Source organism: Sus scrofa, chromosome 14 (genome assembly GCF_054392235.1).
Source record: "Sus scrofa isolate SSC_HxYL_T2T_F1_AM1 chromosome 14, Sscrofa_HxYL_maternal_Yorkshire_Landrace_v2.0, whole genome shotgun sequence".
NCBI lineage: Eukaryota > Metazoa > Chordata > Mammalia > Artiodactyla > Suidae > Sus > Sus scrofa.
The window spans coordinates 122,871,373-122,888,399 of record NC_139396.1 but is presented as its reverse complement, the minus strand read 5'-3'; the positions used below and the strand labels follow the sequence as shown (position 1 = coordinate 122,888,399).

Genomic DNA, 17,027 nt, shown 5'->3' with positions numbered 1-17,027 from the left:
CACTGCAATGGCTCAGGTTTGATCTCTGGCCTAGGAACTTCTCAGATCTCAGCCAAAATTTCATTTCTTCAGAAGAGACCTCCCTGTTCACCTTGATGAGGACGGATTTTTTTTTTTTTTGGCTCCACCCACAACATGTGGCAGGTTCCCGGTCCAGGGATTGAACCTAAGCCACAGCAGTAACCAGAACTACAGCAGTGAAAGTGCTGGGTCCTCAACTGGCTTACTGGGGATTCATTGAAATTATAAAGGTTTAACTATGTGAGTAAGTAGCTGTAGATTATCTACCTTTTCATTAGTCTGTAAGTTCCACTTGGAAAGAACAGTGTGTGCCCTACAACTCTTGTGTTCTGAATTCACATCTAGTTCATAAAAAATACTCATGACATTATAGCATAAAGATTAAGAGCTTGGTATCTAAAGTTAAGATTCCAGAGCTTAGAGAACTGATATTTTGGGGCAAGCTGCCAGTATCTCCAAACTTCAATTTCGTAATCTATAACATAGAGATAAGAAAAGCACTATTTTATAAGGCTATTGTGAAGATGAAATAAGATAATTCATGCTGGAGTTCCTGGTGGCTCAGTAGGTTAAGGATCTGGCACTGTCACTGCTGTGGCTCAGGTCGCTGCTGTGGCACAGGTTTGGTCCCTGGCCCTTGAACTTCCATATGCCATGCGCGCAGCCAAAAAAATAAATAAAATAAAATATTCATGCAAAGTACTTACACTGTTATTTCCTTGTGAAAATAGGCTCAATGTAATTGAAAGATTGTATAAGTAATGATTTTTGTGAAATAATATACTCCCTCTGTTTTTTTTCCCCTTGCACAAAAAAGTAATTTTTTTTTTCATTTTAGGGTCACACCTGTGGCAAATGGAGGTTCCCAGGCTAGGGGTCTAATCGTAGCTACAGCTGCCAGCCTATGCCACAGCCACAGCAATGCCAGATCCAAGCTGTGTCTGTGACGTACACCACAGCTCATGGCAACACCAGATCCTTAAATCGCTGAGCGAAGTCAGGGATTGAACCCTCAAACTCAGGGTTCCTAGTCGTAATTGTTTTCTGCTGCGCCACGACAGGAACTTCACAAGTAACATTTTTTTTTTTTTTTGTGCTAGGACGCCCTATGTGTTTCATTATGGAGAAATAATGCATTATTTTGCCCCCCCCCAAAAAAAATCTATATAGCTCTTTTGACAGCTATAGTTTTAAGTGTAAATTATAAAGACTTATTTTGGGTTGTGCCACTCAGGTTCTTGTAAGTTTCAGTTATGTGACTCAGCATGTGTAAGTGCAATCATTTCTGGGACACTGACAAGGTCATGTGTTGGGATTGGCTAGCCTGATATAACATAGTCATCAAACAGGTGCCTCCCTGTGAAGCTTTTTGGTGCCCTGCCAGCCAGCCTTCCCCTACAAAAGCTCACATCTCATTTAGTACCCTCTCCCTCACGTCTATAGCCCCTTTATCTATGTATGCTAAGAAATTTTTGAGGAATGAGTCAGCCAAATATATATTAACTACATGTCTTAAAAGTATTCCAATTTCTGTAGGACAGAGATGACATTCCCAGACCATTCGACAACAATTTATTGATTACTCACTGTGCCTGGGTGATTGTGGGTTCAATCATGAATGAGGTAGCCAGATCCAATGCCCTGAGGAAGCTGGTCTCCTATCCAAGTTCAACTGGAAACCAGACAGATTCCATGTTCTCTGCCTTTTCTTCTGTTTGTAGACACTTCAGGTCTTCTCACAAGTTAGGTCATTAAGTTCCTCCTTTGAGATGTCTGCTCTGGCACTTCAGCCTTTTGTAATCTTCCATTTTTTCGAGCTGCCATAAGACTTTGTGACTAACCATTCCTGTGTGTGTTATGATATGCTATTACCTTTGTGTACATATTATATCCATACCTCAAACAGAGTCTTGAGAGCATATGAAAGTACTCTTGGGAATTAGAGTAAACAGCTAGTTATTTGCTCTTTGACTAGCTTTGGGAACCATGGCTAATTCTGTTATTTATTTTCTTCGTGTGTAAAATGGATATACTAACATCTCACTCATTATGAACTATGGTGAGGATTAAATGAAATAATATGTGCCTCATCAGTACTTGGCATATAGTAGGAACTCAATAAATATTAAGTCTCCACCCCCATGCACACACTCAACACCTCTTCCCCTTCTCCCTCCACTGCACTGGATAGGTATCATTAGATAAGATATTAGGTTATTTAATTGATCCTGTGAATAAATGGAGAATGACTGACAAATACTATTATTCTGGGAATATTGCATTGTGAGAGGCAGTATAGCATCATGGTTAATTAACAACACTGGCCTTTATATTAGTGAAACAGCTTTGGATTTATCCCCCCAGTGCCCCCAGAAAAGTGGGTCTCCCATTTTAGGAAGTTATTAACTTTTCAAACATTCAGTCTCTGTCTATAAAATGGAGGAAACATGAAGTCTGTCTTCAGGACTGTTTTAAGAATCCAACAAGATACTGTACAGAAAGCACTTAGTATGATGTCTGGCAAATATTAAGTGTTTCAAAATAATGGACAGAGATGATTTCTATTCTTAATGTTATTAATATACAAATATATCAAAGTCTCAAGAGGATAAGAAAATAGGTCTTATGATTAAATATGTCTTTACATATGTCATCTAATGTTTTGGTGTACTTAATTCCAATGCAAATTAAGATTTCTATTTTTCCATATGGGATTTTGGTCATGATTAAACATATTAAGCAATTATCTTTACATAACACTTTATAAATAATACGTATTAACTTATTTCTGTGTAACTGGAATTGTGTTAATTCTTTTAATGCCTTATCTCATGACAACCCAGTAATGGAGGATAACTAAAATATCTCTATTTTACAGATAGGAAAATTTGGATTAGAGTGATTAATCAACTTGTCTATGGATATAAAGATAATAATGGAGCTAGGAACCAAACCTAGACAATTTGACTTCAGGGCCCATGTTTAAGTGTTTTGCTAAACAAATATGCTTCATGTACATCTTTGGTCTTCATGACAGCAGATGGGGTAGGCAGGAATGAGGGTCACCCAAAAGAAAATTGCTAGAATCAATGATAAATGCCTTTCCCAGGGCCACATGGCTAATGTAAAAGTGGAGCTGGTTCTGGAACTTCCAGTATCTAGTGCTAACATGATCATTTATCCACAGCCATTCCTTACCTCTCAATCAATAAAAAGGAAGGCAATTACGGCTATGAAAGCACTTTGACTAGAACATGAAGTGTTATAGAAATGAGAGCGATTTCTGTTAATGACAATCTCTGTAACTCTTGCTATTATCCTTGATGCCCTTGAAAGGAAGTGCTGCAGAGGGCTAGTTAATTTCACTAAGTCAAATGTATCCATCTAACATCATACTGGTGTGTGGGACACAGCAGTTGGAACCAACACTGAAAGGCCTGGAAGATGGACCTTCAAAGGTGTGAAAATGTGCAGCCTCGTATGGGTAATCTCAGGCATGAAGATAAAGGAAAGGCCTTTTCTTACAGAGAAGCATGACTTCCCCAAATTTCTGATACTACTAAATATAGGAAGGAGGATTGTCATGTTGAGGGTTGAGTAATCCTCCTGTGTTTCAGGACAGGGCTTTACTGAGATGAATTACATTGGGTAGGGTCAAGTAGATGTCTCCTGGCTGCTGCTCTAAAGCGTTGTGAATGTGGAAAAGCTATCGCAACACACCTATCAACAGATTTGTCAGATAAATACCAACCAGGCTGGCATTCCTGGCTTTGCTCTATGCCAGCCTGGTTTTGACTCAGAACTTGGGTAGCCTGTTTTACATATTCTCCCACACTCCTGTTCTTTCCTGGCATTACCTATTTCTCCCCTGTCCCTGTTTCTGGTTCAACCACTCCCTTTCTTTTGCTTTGGTGACATAGATTTTGCTTTAGTCTTGCTGTTTACCTTAAAAATGTATTAAATTCTGAACTTGCCCACAGTACACAGCTCCAGAAATTCTCTAACCAGGACAATCTATATTGGGTTTCCTCATCTGTATCTTTAGGGGGACAAAGCTAGGAAGTATCAAGAGCTGGAATTTGGATTCCAGCAACTCTGGGCTCAAGATCCATATCTGATCCTAATTCTTAAATAATTGACCTGAGTTAGTCTTGAAGTCTTCTAAGCATCATTGGTCTTCCTTAAAATAAGTATAGTACCTGTATCACAGAGATGTGGGCAGGAATAAATAGCTTTGGCCATGCTTTTGATAAATACTAAACAAATTAACAAGTGCTAAGGAATGTTAGTTACTTTTCTTATATGCCTGTTGGCTTGAAATTCCCCAGTATATTTTCAACTCAATATATATCATAAGAACTTTGTTTTCCTTGTTGCATCAGATATTTCCAGCCTCTAATATATAAGAGGTGCAGGGTAAATTTTTTATGTTAATGACTGGTAAAGATTATAAAACCACTTACCAAGAAGACCTCTGTCTCCCCAACTTCTGTACAAAGTAGGCTTATAATGGAACTGAAAAATGTTTCCTCATTAAAGTATTCTCCCCTCTAGAAGCTGCAAGTTCAGATTTCTGAACATGTAATACAAAATTAACCTAAAATATTAAATAGATATGATTGATGAGAGTGGGGGCAATGTGCCTTGAGACTCCTACTGAAAATAAATTATAAATTGAAATAGAATATTTTTTAAGATGTAGGAATAAAAACAAGAAATTCTTCCTAGTTGACCAAGAAATGCAGTGTTTTAGGGAGAGTGACTGGTAGAGCAGAGCAGAGTAGGAAAATGCTGAGCTTACTTTCTCCATGGGAACACCAAAATTACAACTATTTTCAGAGAAACCATTGATGAGAATGACCTGAAAACTGGCAGAAAATATTTTCCACAATTAAAGATATAAAAAAGACCCAATAAATAGGTAGGAGGGGCAAAGATGTGGTATAGTCAAGACCCACACTGCTGGGTAGGTGAACCACCAAAGAAAGGATAATCACAATTGCAGAGATTCTCCCCAGGGAGCAAGTGAAATGAGCTCAGAGGGTCCTGAACCAGGAAGAACAGTCCCCAGAACATCTGGCTTTGAAGATCTGTAGGGCTAGCATATGGGAAAGCCAGGCAGCTATGGAAAACTGAGACTCCACCCTTAAAGGGCACATGCAAAATCCTACATGCTCTGAGACCCAGTGCAGAGGCAGTAATTTGAAAGGAACTCAGGTCACACACACTTTTCTGTTCTTGGAGAGCCTCTTAGAGAGGCAGAAGGCAACTGGAACTCCCCCTTGGGAGTAATCATTTCTTTCAGCTTGTTCTGCGATGAGGACACTGGTGCTGGCAAGCACCATTTTGGAGTCCTCCCTCTAGCCTATTAGCATCAGGAGCTTACTCATCCATCAGTGGAGGCTGGCATACTCAGTGGTGAAAAGCTGTAAGTTTTTCCTCTAAGATAAGATAAAGAACTATGCAAAGATGCCCAACATAAAATAGAAAGTCCTAGACACAGAATGAGACGAGAAAAATAATGAAAAAGAATCCAAATTGGAAATAAAGAAGTAAAACTTTCACCGTTTGTAGAGGACATGACACCATATTTTAAAAATTCTGAAGGTTGCCAGCATAAAACTATTAGACCAATGAATGAATTCAGTAAAGTTGCAGGATACAAAATTAATAAACAGAACTACATTGCATTTCTATGCAATAAGAATGAAATATCAGAAAGATAAATTAAGAAAACAATCCCATTTACAATTACAGCAAAAAGAATAAAACACCTAGGAATAAATGTAACCAAGGAGGTAAAAGACCTATAGTCAGAAACCTATGAGACACTGATGAAAGAAATGAGGTGACACAAACAAATAGAAAGATACTATGCTCATGAGTTGAAAGAATTAAAGTTTAAATGACCCTTGGGAGTTCCCATTGTGGCACAGCAAAAACAAATCTGACTAGTATCCATGAAGATGTGGGTTTGATCCCTGGTCCCAGTCTGTGGGTTTTGGATCCAGTGTTGCCATGAGCTGTGGCGTAGGTCACAGATGGGGCTCGGATCCTGTGTTGCTGAGGCTGTGGAGTAGGCTGGCAGCTGCAGCTCTGATTTGACCCCTAGCCTAGGGACTTCCATATGCCATGGATGTGGCCATAAAGAGTAAAAATAAATAAGTAAATAAATAAATTTAAATGACCCATATTACCCAAAGCAATCTACAGATTCAATATAATCTCTATCAAAGTATTTTTTTCACAGAACAAGAAAAGATACTTCTAAAATTTGTTTGGAAATGCAAAAGATCCCAGATAGCCAAAACAATCTTTAGAAGTAGAACAAAGATGAGTATATTGTATGTCCTGATTTAAAACTATACTACAAAGCTATAATAATCAAAAATATGGTGTGGAGGTCCCTGGTGGCTCAGCAGATTAAGGCTCTGGTATTGTCACTGTAGGGGCTCAAGTTCAATCCCTGGCCTGGGAACATTTTCTGTCAAAAATAAATTAAAAAAAAAAAAGACATTAGGGATGAAGCTATAAGGCTCTTTGAGAAAAACTGATGTAGAAATACTACATTGTATCAAAGTTCTGGAAATATACAGCACTACAGTTCTAATTTTATTTTACTCAATAACTCATACACATTGGGCTAGTTAATTAAACTCTCTCTGATTGTGGTTACTCATATCTAAAATCAGAGGGTTGGATTTCATCAGTTTCCTGCAACACACAGATAGTAAGAGAGACAAATTTAAATGGAACATAGAGAAACTTTAACATTTTTAATAATTACATTTTTTTCCATTTTTTACAATTACCTATTTTACATCAAGTTGTACTGGCTATGCCTTAGCAGAATGTCATACTTTAAAAAAGAATCTTGAATTTTGCTTCTAGCCATGAGATAATAACAGGGTCTGGAATTATCATCCTATCCTAAAACCTAGAGAATTGGAATCAAATAATGATCAGCAGTTTTTAGGCATTGTAAATCAGGCAGCACAGGACTGTGATCACTGAGGGGGAAGAAAACAAATGAGGTCAGCCTTAATGTTCTGTCTGCCTTCAATTTCTGGATCGCAGCAAAGGTAGTGGAACCCAAAGAAAGCTCAGTGGTCTAACTGACTTAAAAAGACAGAGACTGGAAGTCAAGAAGGATCAGGACAAAAAAGAAAATGTGTAGATCAGAAAATCAAAGAAAGAGGAGCAACACAGAGAAAGAGCTCCCGAAATATGGAGAGACATCCCCTCCAGCATTCGACTAAATAATAATCTGCCCATGCAAAGAGTAAAATTCAACAAAAATGGACAAAGTAAAACTTTCAGAGAAAGAACAATTACTAGGGAACTGTAAGTAAAACAATTTTAGAGCATCCATATTTGCAACAGGAATTAATCTGAATTTCTACCAGCCAGGATTGATAAACCTCCCTGAACATGTGGGAAATTTAATAGAGACATCAGAAAGTTCATGCCTAAGTAGTAGCACAAAACTTCCTTAGAGGAAAGATTATCCTAGACCTGCCCTAAGGAGATGAAAAGCAGGTCTCAAAACAATCAAACTTAACTGTAAGTAAATTAACCAACTTCCAAAACACATCCAACCTTATTTAAAGGAATAAATAAAATTCAGCACTCAGCAATGCAAAACTCTGTGTCTGTCACCTAATAAAAAAAATTAAGCAGGAATGAAGCAGAAAAATGTAACATATAACCAGGAGAAAGTCAATCTATAGAATATTCATAGATGACATAGATAATTGAGTCAGCAGAAAGTATGTTAAAATAAGTATTAAAATATTCATACTATGCTAGAAGAATTAAAGAAAAACATAAAATAAGAATAGATATGGATGGCATGAAAAAAACCTAAATGAGATTTCTAGAGGTGAAGAATACGGTATTCAAAAATTTTAAAATGCACCAGATATAATTACAGCAGTCTAGACACTGAAAAAGAAAAGATTTGTGAATATGAAGTCATAGGAACACAAACTATGTAAAATGAAACACACAGGGGAAAAATAATGGGGAAAAGCACAGCTTTAATGTCTTGTGGGTCAATGAAAATATATATATATATATAATTAAGGACCCAGAAAAGGGAAGGTATGGAAGATATTTTTTAAAAGCAGACAAAAATTTTCAAAATTTGATGAAAATGTAAATCCAGATCTAAGAAGCCCCTCAAATTCCAAGCAAGATATACAACAAAGCCACATCAAGTCTCACCAAAATCAAAAAGCTAAAATTAACTGATTAAAAGAAAATTTTAAAAACAAAGAATAAAAGGTACATTCAGTCCAAAGAAACAAAGAAATCACATACCTATCATAAATTATGTGTGCTAGGAGACAATATAGACTATTTTTAAAGCACTGAGAGAATAACAAAAAAATAAGCATGTCAATCTAAAATTTTATTATCAACAACCAAAAAAGTCTTTTAGAAATAAAGGCAAAAATACCTTCACCAACAGGGCAGATAGAGATTCTGGGAACTTCTCAACCTTGTCTATGGATGTGCACTCGACTCTTCTCCCTCCTTCCTGTGGGAGAAGCCTCAGGGTGTGTACCTTCTCCTATTCATCATGGATCATCAAGAGAATGAAAATCAAAATTGCAATGAGAAACCACCTCACACCTGTTAGGATGGCTGTAACCAAGAAACAAAGCAGCCAGTGTTGGTGTGGAGAAATTGGCGCCCTTATTGGTGGGAATGCAAAATGTTGAAGCCACTAAGGAAAGCAATATAGAGATTCCTCAAAAAATTAAAAACATGGAGTTCCGATTGCGGCTCAGTGGGTTAAGAGCCCGACTAGTATCCATGAGGGTGTGGGTTCGATCCCTTGCATCACTCAGTGGGTTGAAGGATCTGGTATTGCTGTAAGCTGCACATAGTTGCAGATGGGGCTCGGATCTGGTGTTGCTGTGGCTGAGGCATAGTCTGGCGGCTATGACTCCAATTTGACCCCTAGCCTGGGAAGCTCAATTAACTGTTGGTGCAGCCCTAAAAAGACACACACACACATACACACTCACAAAATTAAAAACAGAACTTTCGTGTGATCTAGCAATTCCATCTCTGGGTATGTAACCAAAAGAACTGAAATCAAGATCTTGAAAAGATACATGTACTCTGAGGTTTAATCCAACATTATTCATAATAGCCATGATATAGAAGCAACCTAAATGTCCACTGATAAACAAATGGATAAGGAAAATGTGGTACATAACATGCAATGGAATGTTACTCAAACTTAGAGTGAAAGACAGCGTGCCATATGCAACCCTGTAGATGAACCTGAAGTGCATCATGCTAAGTGAAATGAGCCAGTCACAGGACAAATAGCACATGATTCTACTTATATGAGACATTTAAAATAGTCAAATTTATAGAAGCAGAGTATAGAATGGTGGTTTCCAGGAGCTAGGGGAGAGGGCAATGGGGAGTTGTTCAACAGGTATAAAATTTCAGTTATGTGAGAAGAAACATTTCTAGAGGTGTTCTATACAACACTTAAAAATACACTTGAAAATATATTAAGATGGTAAATCTTATGTTAAGTGTCCTCTCCACAATAATAAAGAGAAAGGCAAAATAAAGACTCTTTCAGACAGACACTGAAAGAATAGATCATTAGCATATCTGCTAAAACAAGAAATGTTTAAGGAAGTTCATCATGACAAGAGAAATAGAGGGAAATAATGGGAATAAGAAATAAAGGTTTCTCAAGCTTTTAACCAAATAAACAAAATAACCAAACAGACAAAATAATAATAATAGTGATAGTAATTCATTATTAATTATAGTAGTAATAATTTACCATTGCTGACTGCAAATTAGCAAAAACTTAGTGGTGCAAAACAATGTATATTTATTATCTCACTGTTTCCGTGGGTCTGTAGTCCAGGCATGGCAAGCTGGTCCTCTGGTCAGGGTCTCACCAGGCTGCAATTCAGGGGTTGAACAGGCTGCTTTCTCAACAGGTGGCTTTACTTGGAAAGAATAGGCTTCCAAGCTCATTTCAGGCTTTAGACAGAACTCGTTTTCTCATAGGCATATGACTGAGTCCCAAATTTTTGTAGGTAATTGGTTGGAGGTCCCCTGCTGATCCCAGAAGGCTCACACAGTCCCTTCCCATGTCAGCTTCCTCAACATATCTGTATTTCATCAAGCCTACAAGGGAGATCTTTTGCTGCAGTCTGCTAAGATGAATCCTCATGTAATACAACATATTCAGGGACTGACATTCCATCTCCTTTGCCAATTCTCTTGTCTAGAAGTAAGTCTCAGGTGCCTCCCACATGCAAGGGGAAAGGGTTCACAAATTCTTGGACACTACAAAGTGAAAATTATTGGAGGGGGTCACCTTAGGGTTTGTGCACCTTATTTTTATTACAAAAATCTCACTTACTTGGAGAAAGGAAAGTGTGTTTAATTTTGGAAACATCCTTCCATCAATCTAATTAGGTCTTGGTAAATTTCATGGGGTGCATCTTGTCCAAGGTAAAAATCCACATGATTGTAGTGAGGAATCAACTTATAATAAATAAGCCTGGTAATTTTAGGGAGTAAATTCTCAACATCTTTGAGATCAGCCACACGGTCCTGTCCACCGCTCCACACTGCTGTTGGAACTTCCATCTTAGAAACGTTGTATAGGGGAGGTGTAAGCTAAATAAAATTAAAGAGAGGAAAAAATAGTTTTCACAGAGAACCACATTATGGAAGTAATTTTCTTTTTCTTTCTTTCTTTCTTTCTTTCTTTCTTTTTTTTTTTTTTTTTTTTTTTTTTGTTACTTATTTTTAGTGCCAAGCTCGCGGCATATGGAAGTTCCCAGGCTAGGGGTCGAATCAGAGCTACAGCTGCTGGCCACAGCCACAGCCACAGCAACGCTGGATCCAAGCCTCATCTGTGACCTACACCACAGCTCATGGCAATACCGGATCTTTAATCCACTGAGAGAAGCCAGGGATAGAACCTGCAACCTCATGGTTACAAGTCAGATTCGTTTCCCCTATCCCACAATAGGAACTCCAAAATAATGTTAACTATCAGTTGTTAAGCAAGTTCTTCAAATGCTAAGAATGTGCAATTAGGACACACTTGATGCTATATAAACATTAAAATGTTAAAAATACTTGAAAGCACTTTTGTGCAATAATACGAATTATAGATAAAAAACACAACCATTATGTTCCTGATTTAAACTTTGGGGAAAATAGATGAGAATCTTAGAGGAAGGGGTTTCTTGTTTCTGTGGAAGATCTTTCTAGCAACAGTTGGATTGAGAGTGTATCCATTTCAAACAATATATTGGATAGAATAAATAGAAACATCCCTTCTCAAATGCAGAAATCTGGGCTTAAGGAATTATTTTTTTCTTTTTTGGCATATGGAGGTTACCAGGCCAGGGATCGAATGTGAGACACAGCTGCAATCTATGCTGCAGCAGCAGCCATGCCAGATCCTTAACTCACTGCACCACAGCAGGAACTCCCTGGGCTCAAGGGAATTATTAATACTCAAGCAGACTCTTCTTTTTTTTTTTTTTCTTTTTAGGCTCAAACCAGTGGCACATGGAAGTTCCAGGGCTAGGAGTCAAATCAGAGCTATAGCTGCCAGCCTATAACACAGCCACAGCAACTCAGTATCCTTAATCCACTGAGCAAGGCCGGTGGATTGAAACTGCATCCTCGTGAATACCAGTCAGATTCATAACCTGCTGAGCCACAATGGCAACTCCTTGAACAGACTATTTAGGGAGGATTGAGATCAGTACAAAAGGAGACATTTGAAAAATGTTTGAAATGAGACAGCCTGTTACAGAGAACTAGATTGGCTGCTATCTAATCTGGCAAATTTCCCTTCCCCCTTCTTTCTGGTAACAAACCTTTCTTGTGCTGATTCAACAAATCCCGAGCCCTCAGTTCCAGAACGGTCCAGGGTGATCAGTGTTGGCCAATTAGTCCTTCACTCTCCTGGCTACAGTCTAATTGTGTGAGAGATGGAGGCATTACAAAAAATGGGCCAGTGTTCTCTTGGGAAATTTTTGCCAGAGCTATTGAGAAAATATAGGCCTTTTCTTTGGGTTTGCAGTTTAAAAAAAGGGATATGAGCTAAGTATATACAGTCATCATTGTACTATCTTGTAAATACCCTAAGAATGGAAATAGCTTATGCAAGCAGAATTGCAAGAAAGTGAGAGGGAAAGAGGTGTTGTGACAGTATATATATTCTTGGCTATTGTGAGTTTACCACTATAGCTTTTGGTTCAGTAAAACTAAACCACATATATAAAATATTAATTAATTTAATTAATATATAATATATAAATTAATTTAATTCAAAATATAGTTGATATCTGGAGTTCCATTGTGGCGCAGAAGGATAAGGATCTGGCATTGTCACTGCTACGGATTAGGTTGCAGCTATGGCACAGGTTCGATCCCTGGCCCGAGATTCTACATGCCATAGGTGCAGTCAAAAAGAAAAAGATAAAAATAAAGTTGATTTCTGCTACTTGCCATGGAAAGAGTTGTGTATTCTATGGACTAAACTGTGTTCTCCCCCAACTCATATGTTGAAACCCCAACCCCCAAGGTGATTGCATTTGGAGATAAGACTTTCAGGAGGTAATTAAGGTTAAATGAGATCTTATGGTTTGGGTCTCAATCCAGTAAGATTGATGGCCTTAAGAGAAGGGGGTAGGGAGAGAGAGATACTACTTTCTTCAATCACACACAGGGGACAGACTCTGTGGACACATGGAGAAGGTGGCTTCCTGCAACCCAGGAAGAGAGCTCTCACTAGAACCTGACCATGCTCGCACCCTGAACTCAGACTTCCAGCCTCCAGAACTGTTAGAAATAAATTTATGTCCTTTAAGCCACTCAGAATATGGGATTTTTTTATGGTAGTCCAAGCAGATTAATATATCCATAGTTACTTTGGGTAGCAAGACTAGGAAGGAAAGGTAATATGGATCAAGTTATAGATGATTAGGAAACAGTAGCCCTAGCCAGGGAGAGGTTTCTAAAGATTAGACGGCATGCCATGAGTTCTCTTAGAGGAGTGATACTCAGGCAGAGTGCACTAGTACAGTCATTCCACATGTTACTGTCAGTGCATGAGTTGGTGCCTGGGTCTTTACATTATTAAGTATCTTAAGTATCTCACCCCTGCTCTATAACACTGGGAAGCCTTGGACCTGGGCTTAGGAGCAAGTGTAGCTAGGAGGAGGCAACATGAAGGGCAGAGAAGGAAATTGGTGCAGATTAGCTAATGAGCAGTGCACACAGGGGAACACTGCGCTCAGAAAAGCCTGGTGCAGGACAGGGTCCCGGTGCAAAGTGCAACTGAAGAAAGAAAAGGCATGATTTTCCTAACTTGACAGTTTTCTCAGTAGGAAAATTCAAAGCATAAATGTTCAAATGTAAGGATGGAGAGGGAGAAAGAATAGAAAAACAACACAGCACTAGGGGCAGCAAAAATATTAGCAGGCCTTAAGATACAGGTGGATCTGAGAAGGCCTGAAATCAGAATACATTTACTGATTATTTAATACTCAGCTAAGAATGAACAGGGGAGTCTAGAAGATGACAAGATCAGAAGCCAAATTATATATGGTGGCTTTTAGCCAAGAAATTATTATTATTATTATTATTACTTTTTTACTAATAAAGGATTGGTGACTCTGTTGGTAATTACACCTGTCTAATTTATGGTGTTATTACTCATAGTTGTGACAAATGTTATTGATTTTTTAAAACATGTATATTGTTTACCCTTGGTTTGTTTTAGGCATTTTTCCTCAAAGTTCCAAGCAAAAGATCCATAATTAAACCTGATTCACCACATATTTTGATAGAATCTACAAGCACAGTGAATAAGTTAATACCTGTGATTCAACTCTCACCCAAGCAAGCATATGAGTCTTATAGGATAAAGTCATCAACTAAAAAAGATTTACCTAAAGCAACTATATTCTCCTGCTAGGACAAAGAATTGGTTAATTATGAGTAAATAGTAATTTGACACAGTGTGTGAGTTTGTATGTGTGGGCAACACCGTCCTCCACACATATAACTATAGCAGTTTAGGAGAAAAATAAGATTTTTCATACTAGCTGAGGTTATGCATTTTGACCATTGTAGTTATTATGGTGGCATTGAAATTGCTTTTTAAAAAATTTCCAAATTCCCACATCCCATATATCTTTGATGACTATATATTTGACTTGAGCTCAGTCTATCAGAAAGAAGCCAAATCCATCACTGGATTTCCTTAAATACTAGAAGAAAATAACAGCATCTATTTGCTTTAACATAGATTTTTATTCCAAAAGTTTTTATATATAATGTCAAGAAATAAATTGACATACAATTATTCTACAGCTAGCACTGCCTCTTCCTAAAAGTGATATTATCTGGAATTTCTTTAATAATTCATATATTTTTACAAAATGAGTAATAGGAGTTCCCATAGTGGCCCAGTGGTAACAAACCTGACTAAAATCCATGAGGATGCGAGTTCAATCCCTGGCCTTGTTCAGTGGGATATGGATCTGGCATTGTCATGAGCTGCAGCTCCAATTCGACCCCTAGCCTGGGAACTTCCATATGCAGCAGGTGCAGCCCTAAAAACAAAAACAAAAACAAAAAAGAACAAATGACACCCCAAGGAATTATTAGGATAGTGTTCGTTAATATTATAAGAGATGGATAAGTCAGAGAATTTGCTCTAGAGAAACAAAATTATGCATCTTTAATTCTTTAAAATGTGGTCTTAATTAAGTGCTAATAGTTTCTATTTTCTGAAAAGGAATAAGTGTAGTGGAAGAAGACTGGACTTTAGATTTTGGAATCCCTGGGTTATATTTTGGTTCTTTATTAGCTAAATGATTTTGACAATTTCCCTAACTCTCTGAACCTCTGGAAAAAAAGAGACAATAATATTTACTTTGTAAGATCACTGAGAATCAAAAATAATGATATAGCATATGGTAAGAACTGAATAAGTAGCATCTGATCTATAAAAATATTTGGTATGGTAAACAGGGCCTAATAGGTCCTTAATGCATTAAAACTATTTTTTTTAGTTCATTTGCATTGTGCAACTGATGATTATTGCTATTATTGTACCTGGTGGAAGTGCATCATGTTCTGATAAGGGTTTCCCCAATCGAATGCTTGGAATCGACCAGAATTAACAGCCTATAATAAAACAAAAATATTTAACATGTAAAAATGACACAAGAAAACAATGTACATTTAAAGACACTAAACAAAAAATATACTAAGAGATTGACATTATGTCCCACTCTTCAGCACATGAGCTAAAAGTCAATAAAGTTTAATAAGTCAAATAATAAAAATGATTAAAAAAATTGATACTAATTCACAGAACTGACTGACAATCTTTTACTCCCTTCTGTAAGTTTCCAGTGGAAAATTCTCAAGCGGTGTTGCCTTTAAATATAATGCTGTATACTAGGAAAAATTTTTAAAGGATGCTGAATTGAATGATTCTTGAATATCTTGTATTCAGGAATTTTTATAATTTTGGGGGCATGCCTGCGGCATGCAGAAGTTCTCTGGCCAGGGATTGAACTCATGCCACAATAGTGCTGACGCCAGATCCTTAACCTACTAAGCCACCAGGAAACTCCTATATGTTTTTTAAAAAAAGTTACCAGCTATCCATCTCCCACATTAAAAAGTGATGGCTATTATTATTAAACAATTTTATACCTTAGTTATCCTTGTCAGATGGTCTGGGATACTACAACTCTTTATCTTATTCTTAAACATTTTTGTTGCTTTTGAATGGTCACTCAAAGAGCATCCTCAGGGCTTTGCGAGGTGTAGCGTCTTTCTGTCTCCCATCTGTAGGGCCAAGAAGCCTGCCATATTGTCAATAACATGGCTATAGGCTGAGTCTCTGAGATGACATGTATGCCCGTTTTTTCATTTTAATTTTTTAACTTTGGATATTAGAGTAGAAACATGCATACCTCTAGGGGTTCCTTTTTCTGTTATTTGCCACCCGTGTTGGATGGAAGAGACAGATACTTCTTACCTTTACCTCAAGAACTTCATTAAATTATTCTCAGATTGTTCCATGGGCTTTCTCCCCCCTTAACTTGAATCTTAGATTTTTTTCACATTAATTGATTTAAGTCTGATTTTTTTGTTTGAAATGGTTCCCATTGGGATTTATACTGACAGAGGCAGTAGTCTGCTGCAATTGAAATTCTGCAGGTTTTCAGCAATGAGAAGCAATAAGAATGCACTAGTTAGGAACTTAGTTCTAGCATCAAACAGACTTGGCCTGAATCCAGGCTTAATCGGTTTTTAACCTGTGATCCAGACAAGAGATGCTTCTTTTCTAAATCTGTTTCTCATCTGTGCAACAGAAATGACAATAATATTCTTATCAAGTTGTGAAGATTAAATAGGGTAATGCATAAAAAGAATGTAGCACCTATGAATGCTTAAGAAATTGCTTTTTATTAATATTAATACTATCTGTATTACCATCATCATGCTTGCCTTCGCTATCTGCATAACTTATGAAAAAATACTTTATCTCCCCTATAACTTATCTCTATTCTGAAGAGAACTTTTTGTCAAAGGAGAATTCTCTTTAAGAACAGTCAGCTCAGAGTTCCTGTTGTGGCTCAGTGGATTAAGAACCCAACTGGTATCCATGAGAACTTGGGTTTGATCCCTGGCCTTGTTCGGTCAGTTATGGATCTGGCATTGCCACGAGCTATGGTGTAAGCTGCAGATGTGGCTTGGATCTCATGTTGCTGTGACTGTGGTATAGGCTGGCAGCTGCAGCTCCAATTCAATCCCTAGCCTGGGAACCTCCATGTGCTGTGGGTGCAAAGCAAACAAACAAAACACAACACAAAACAAAACAAAAAAGAACAGTTAGCTGACATTTGTAGAATGGGGAGTATCAATGCCTTCACTGAAAGATTGTTATAAGAATTCAGTGAGAA

General features: G+C 37.6%; 2 protein-coding genes across 6 annotated transcripts in view; both read right to left on the bottom strand.

The window, feature by feature from the left end:
- LIPN (lipase family member N) overlaps positions 1-8,596 on the bottom strand; it is a 31,473-nt gene extending 22,877 nt beyond the window's left edge. The window contains exons 1-3 of the mRNA XM_084996732.1: positions 8,483-8,596; positions 4,485-4,618; positions 1,609-1,867 (exon numbers count right to left, since the gene is read on the bottom strand). The gene's annotated coding sequence lies outside the window, so the exon portion shown is untranslated. The remainder of the gene's footprint in view (positions 1-1,608; positions 1,868-4,484; positions 4,619-8,482) is intronic.
- Positions 8,597-9,792: 1,196 nt separating this feature from the next.
- Positions 9,793-17,027, bottom strand: part of LOC100157486 (lipase member K) — a 74,700-nt gene continuing 67,465 nt past the window's right edge. For all 5 annotated transcript variants that reach the window (XM_084996727.1, XM_084996723.1, XM_084996724.1 and 2 more), the window contains 2 exons: positions 15,163-15,234; positions 9,793-10,692 (listed from right to left, as the gene is read on the bottom strand). In XM_084996727.1, the coding sequence (XP_084852853.1) occupies positions 10,453-10,692; positions 15,163-15,234 (312 nt within the window). In that variant the 3' untranslated portion in view covers positions 9,793-10,452. The remainder of the gene's footprint in view (positions 10,693-15,162; positions 15,235-17,027) is intronic.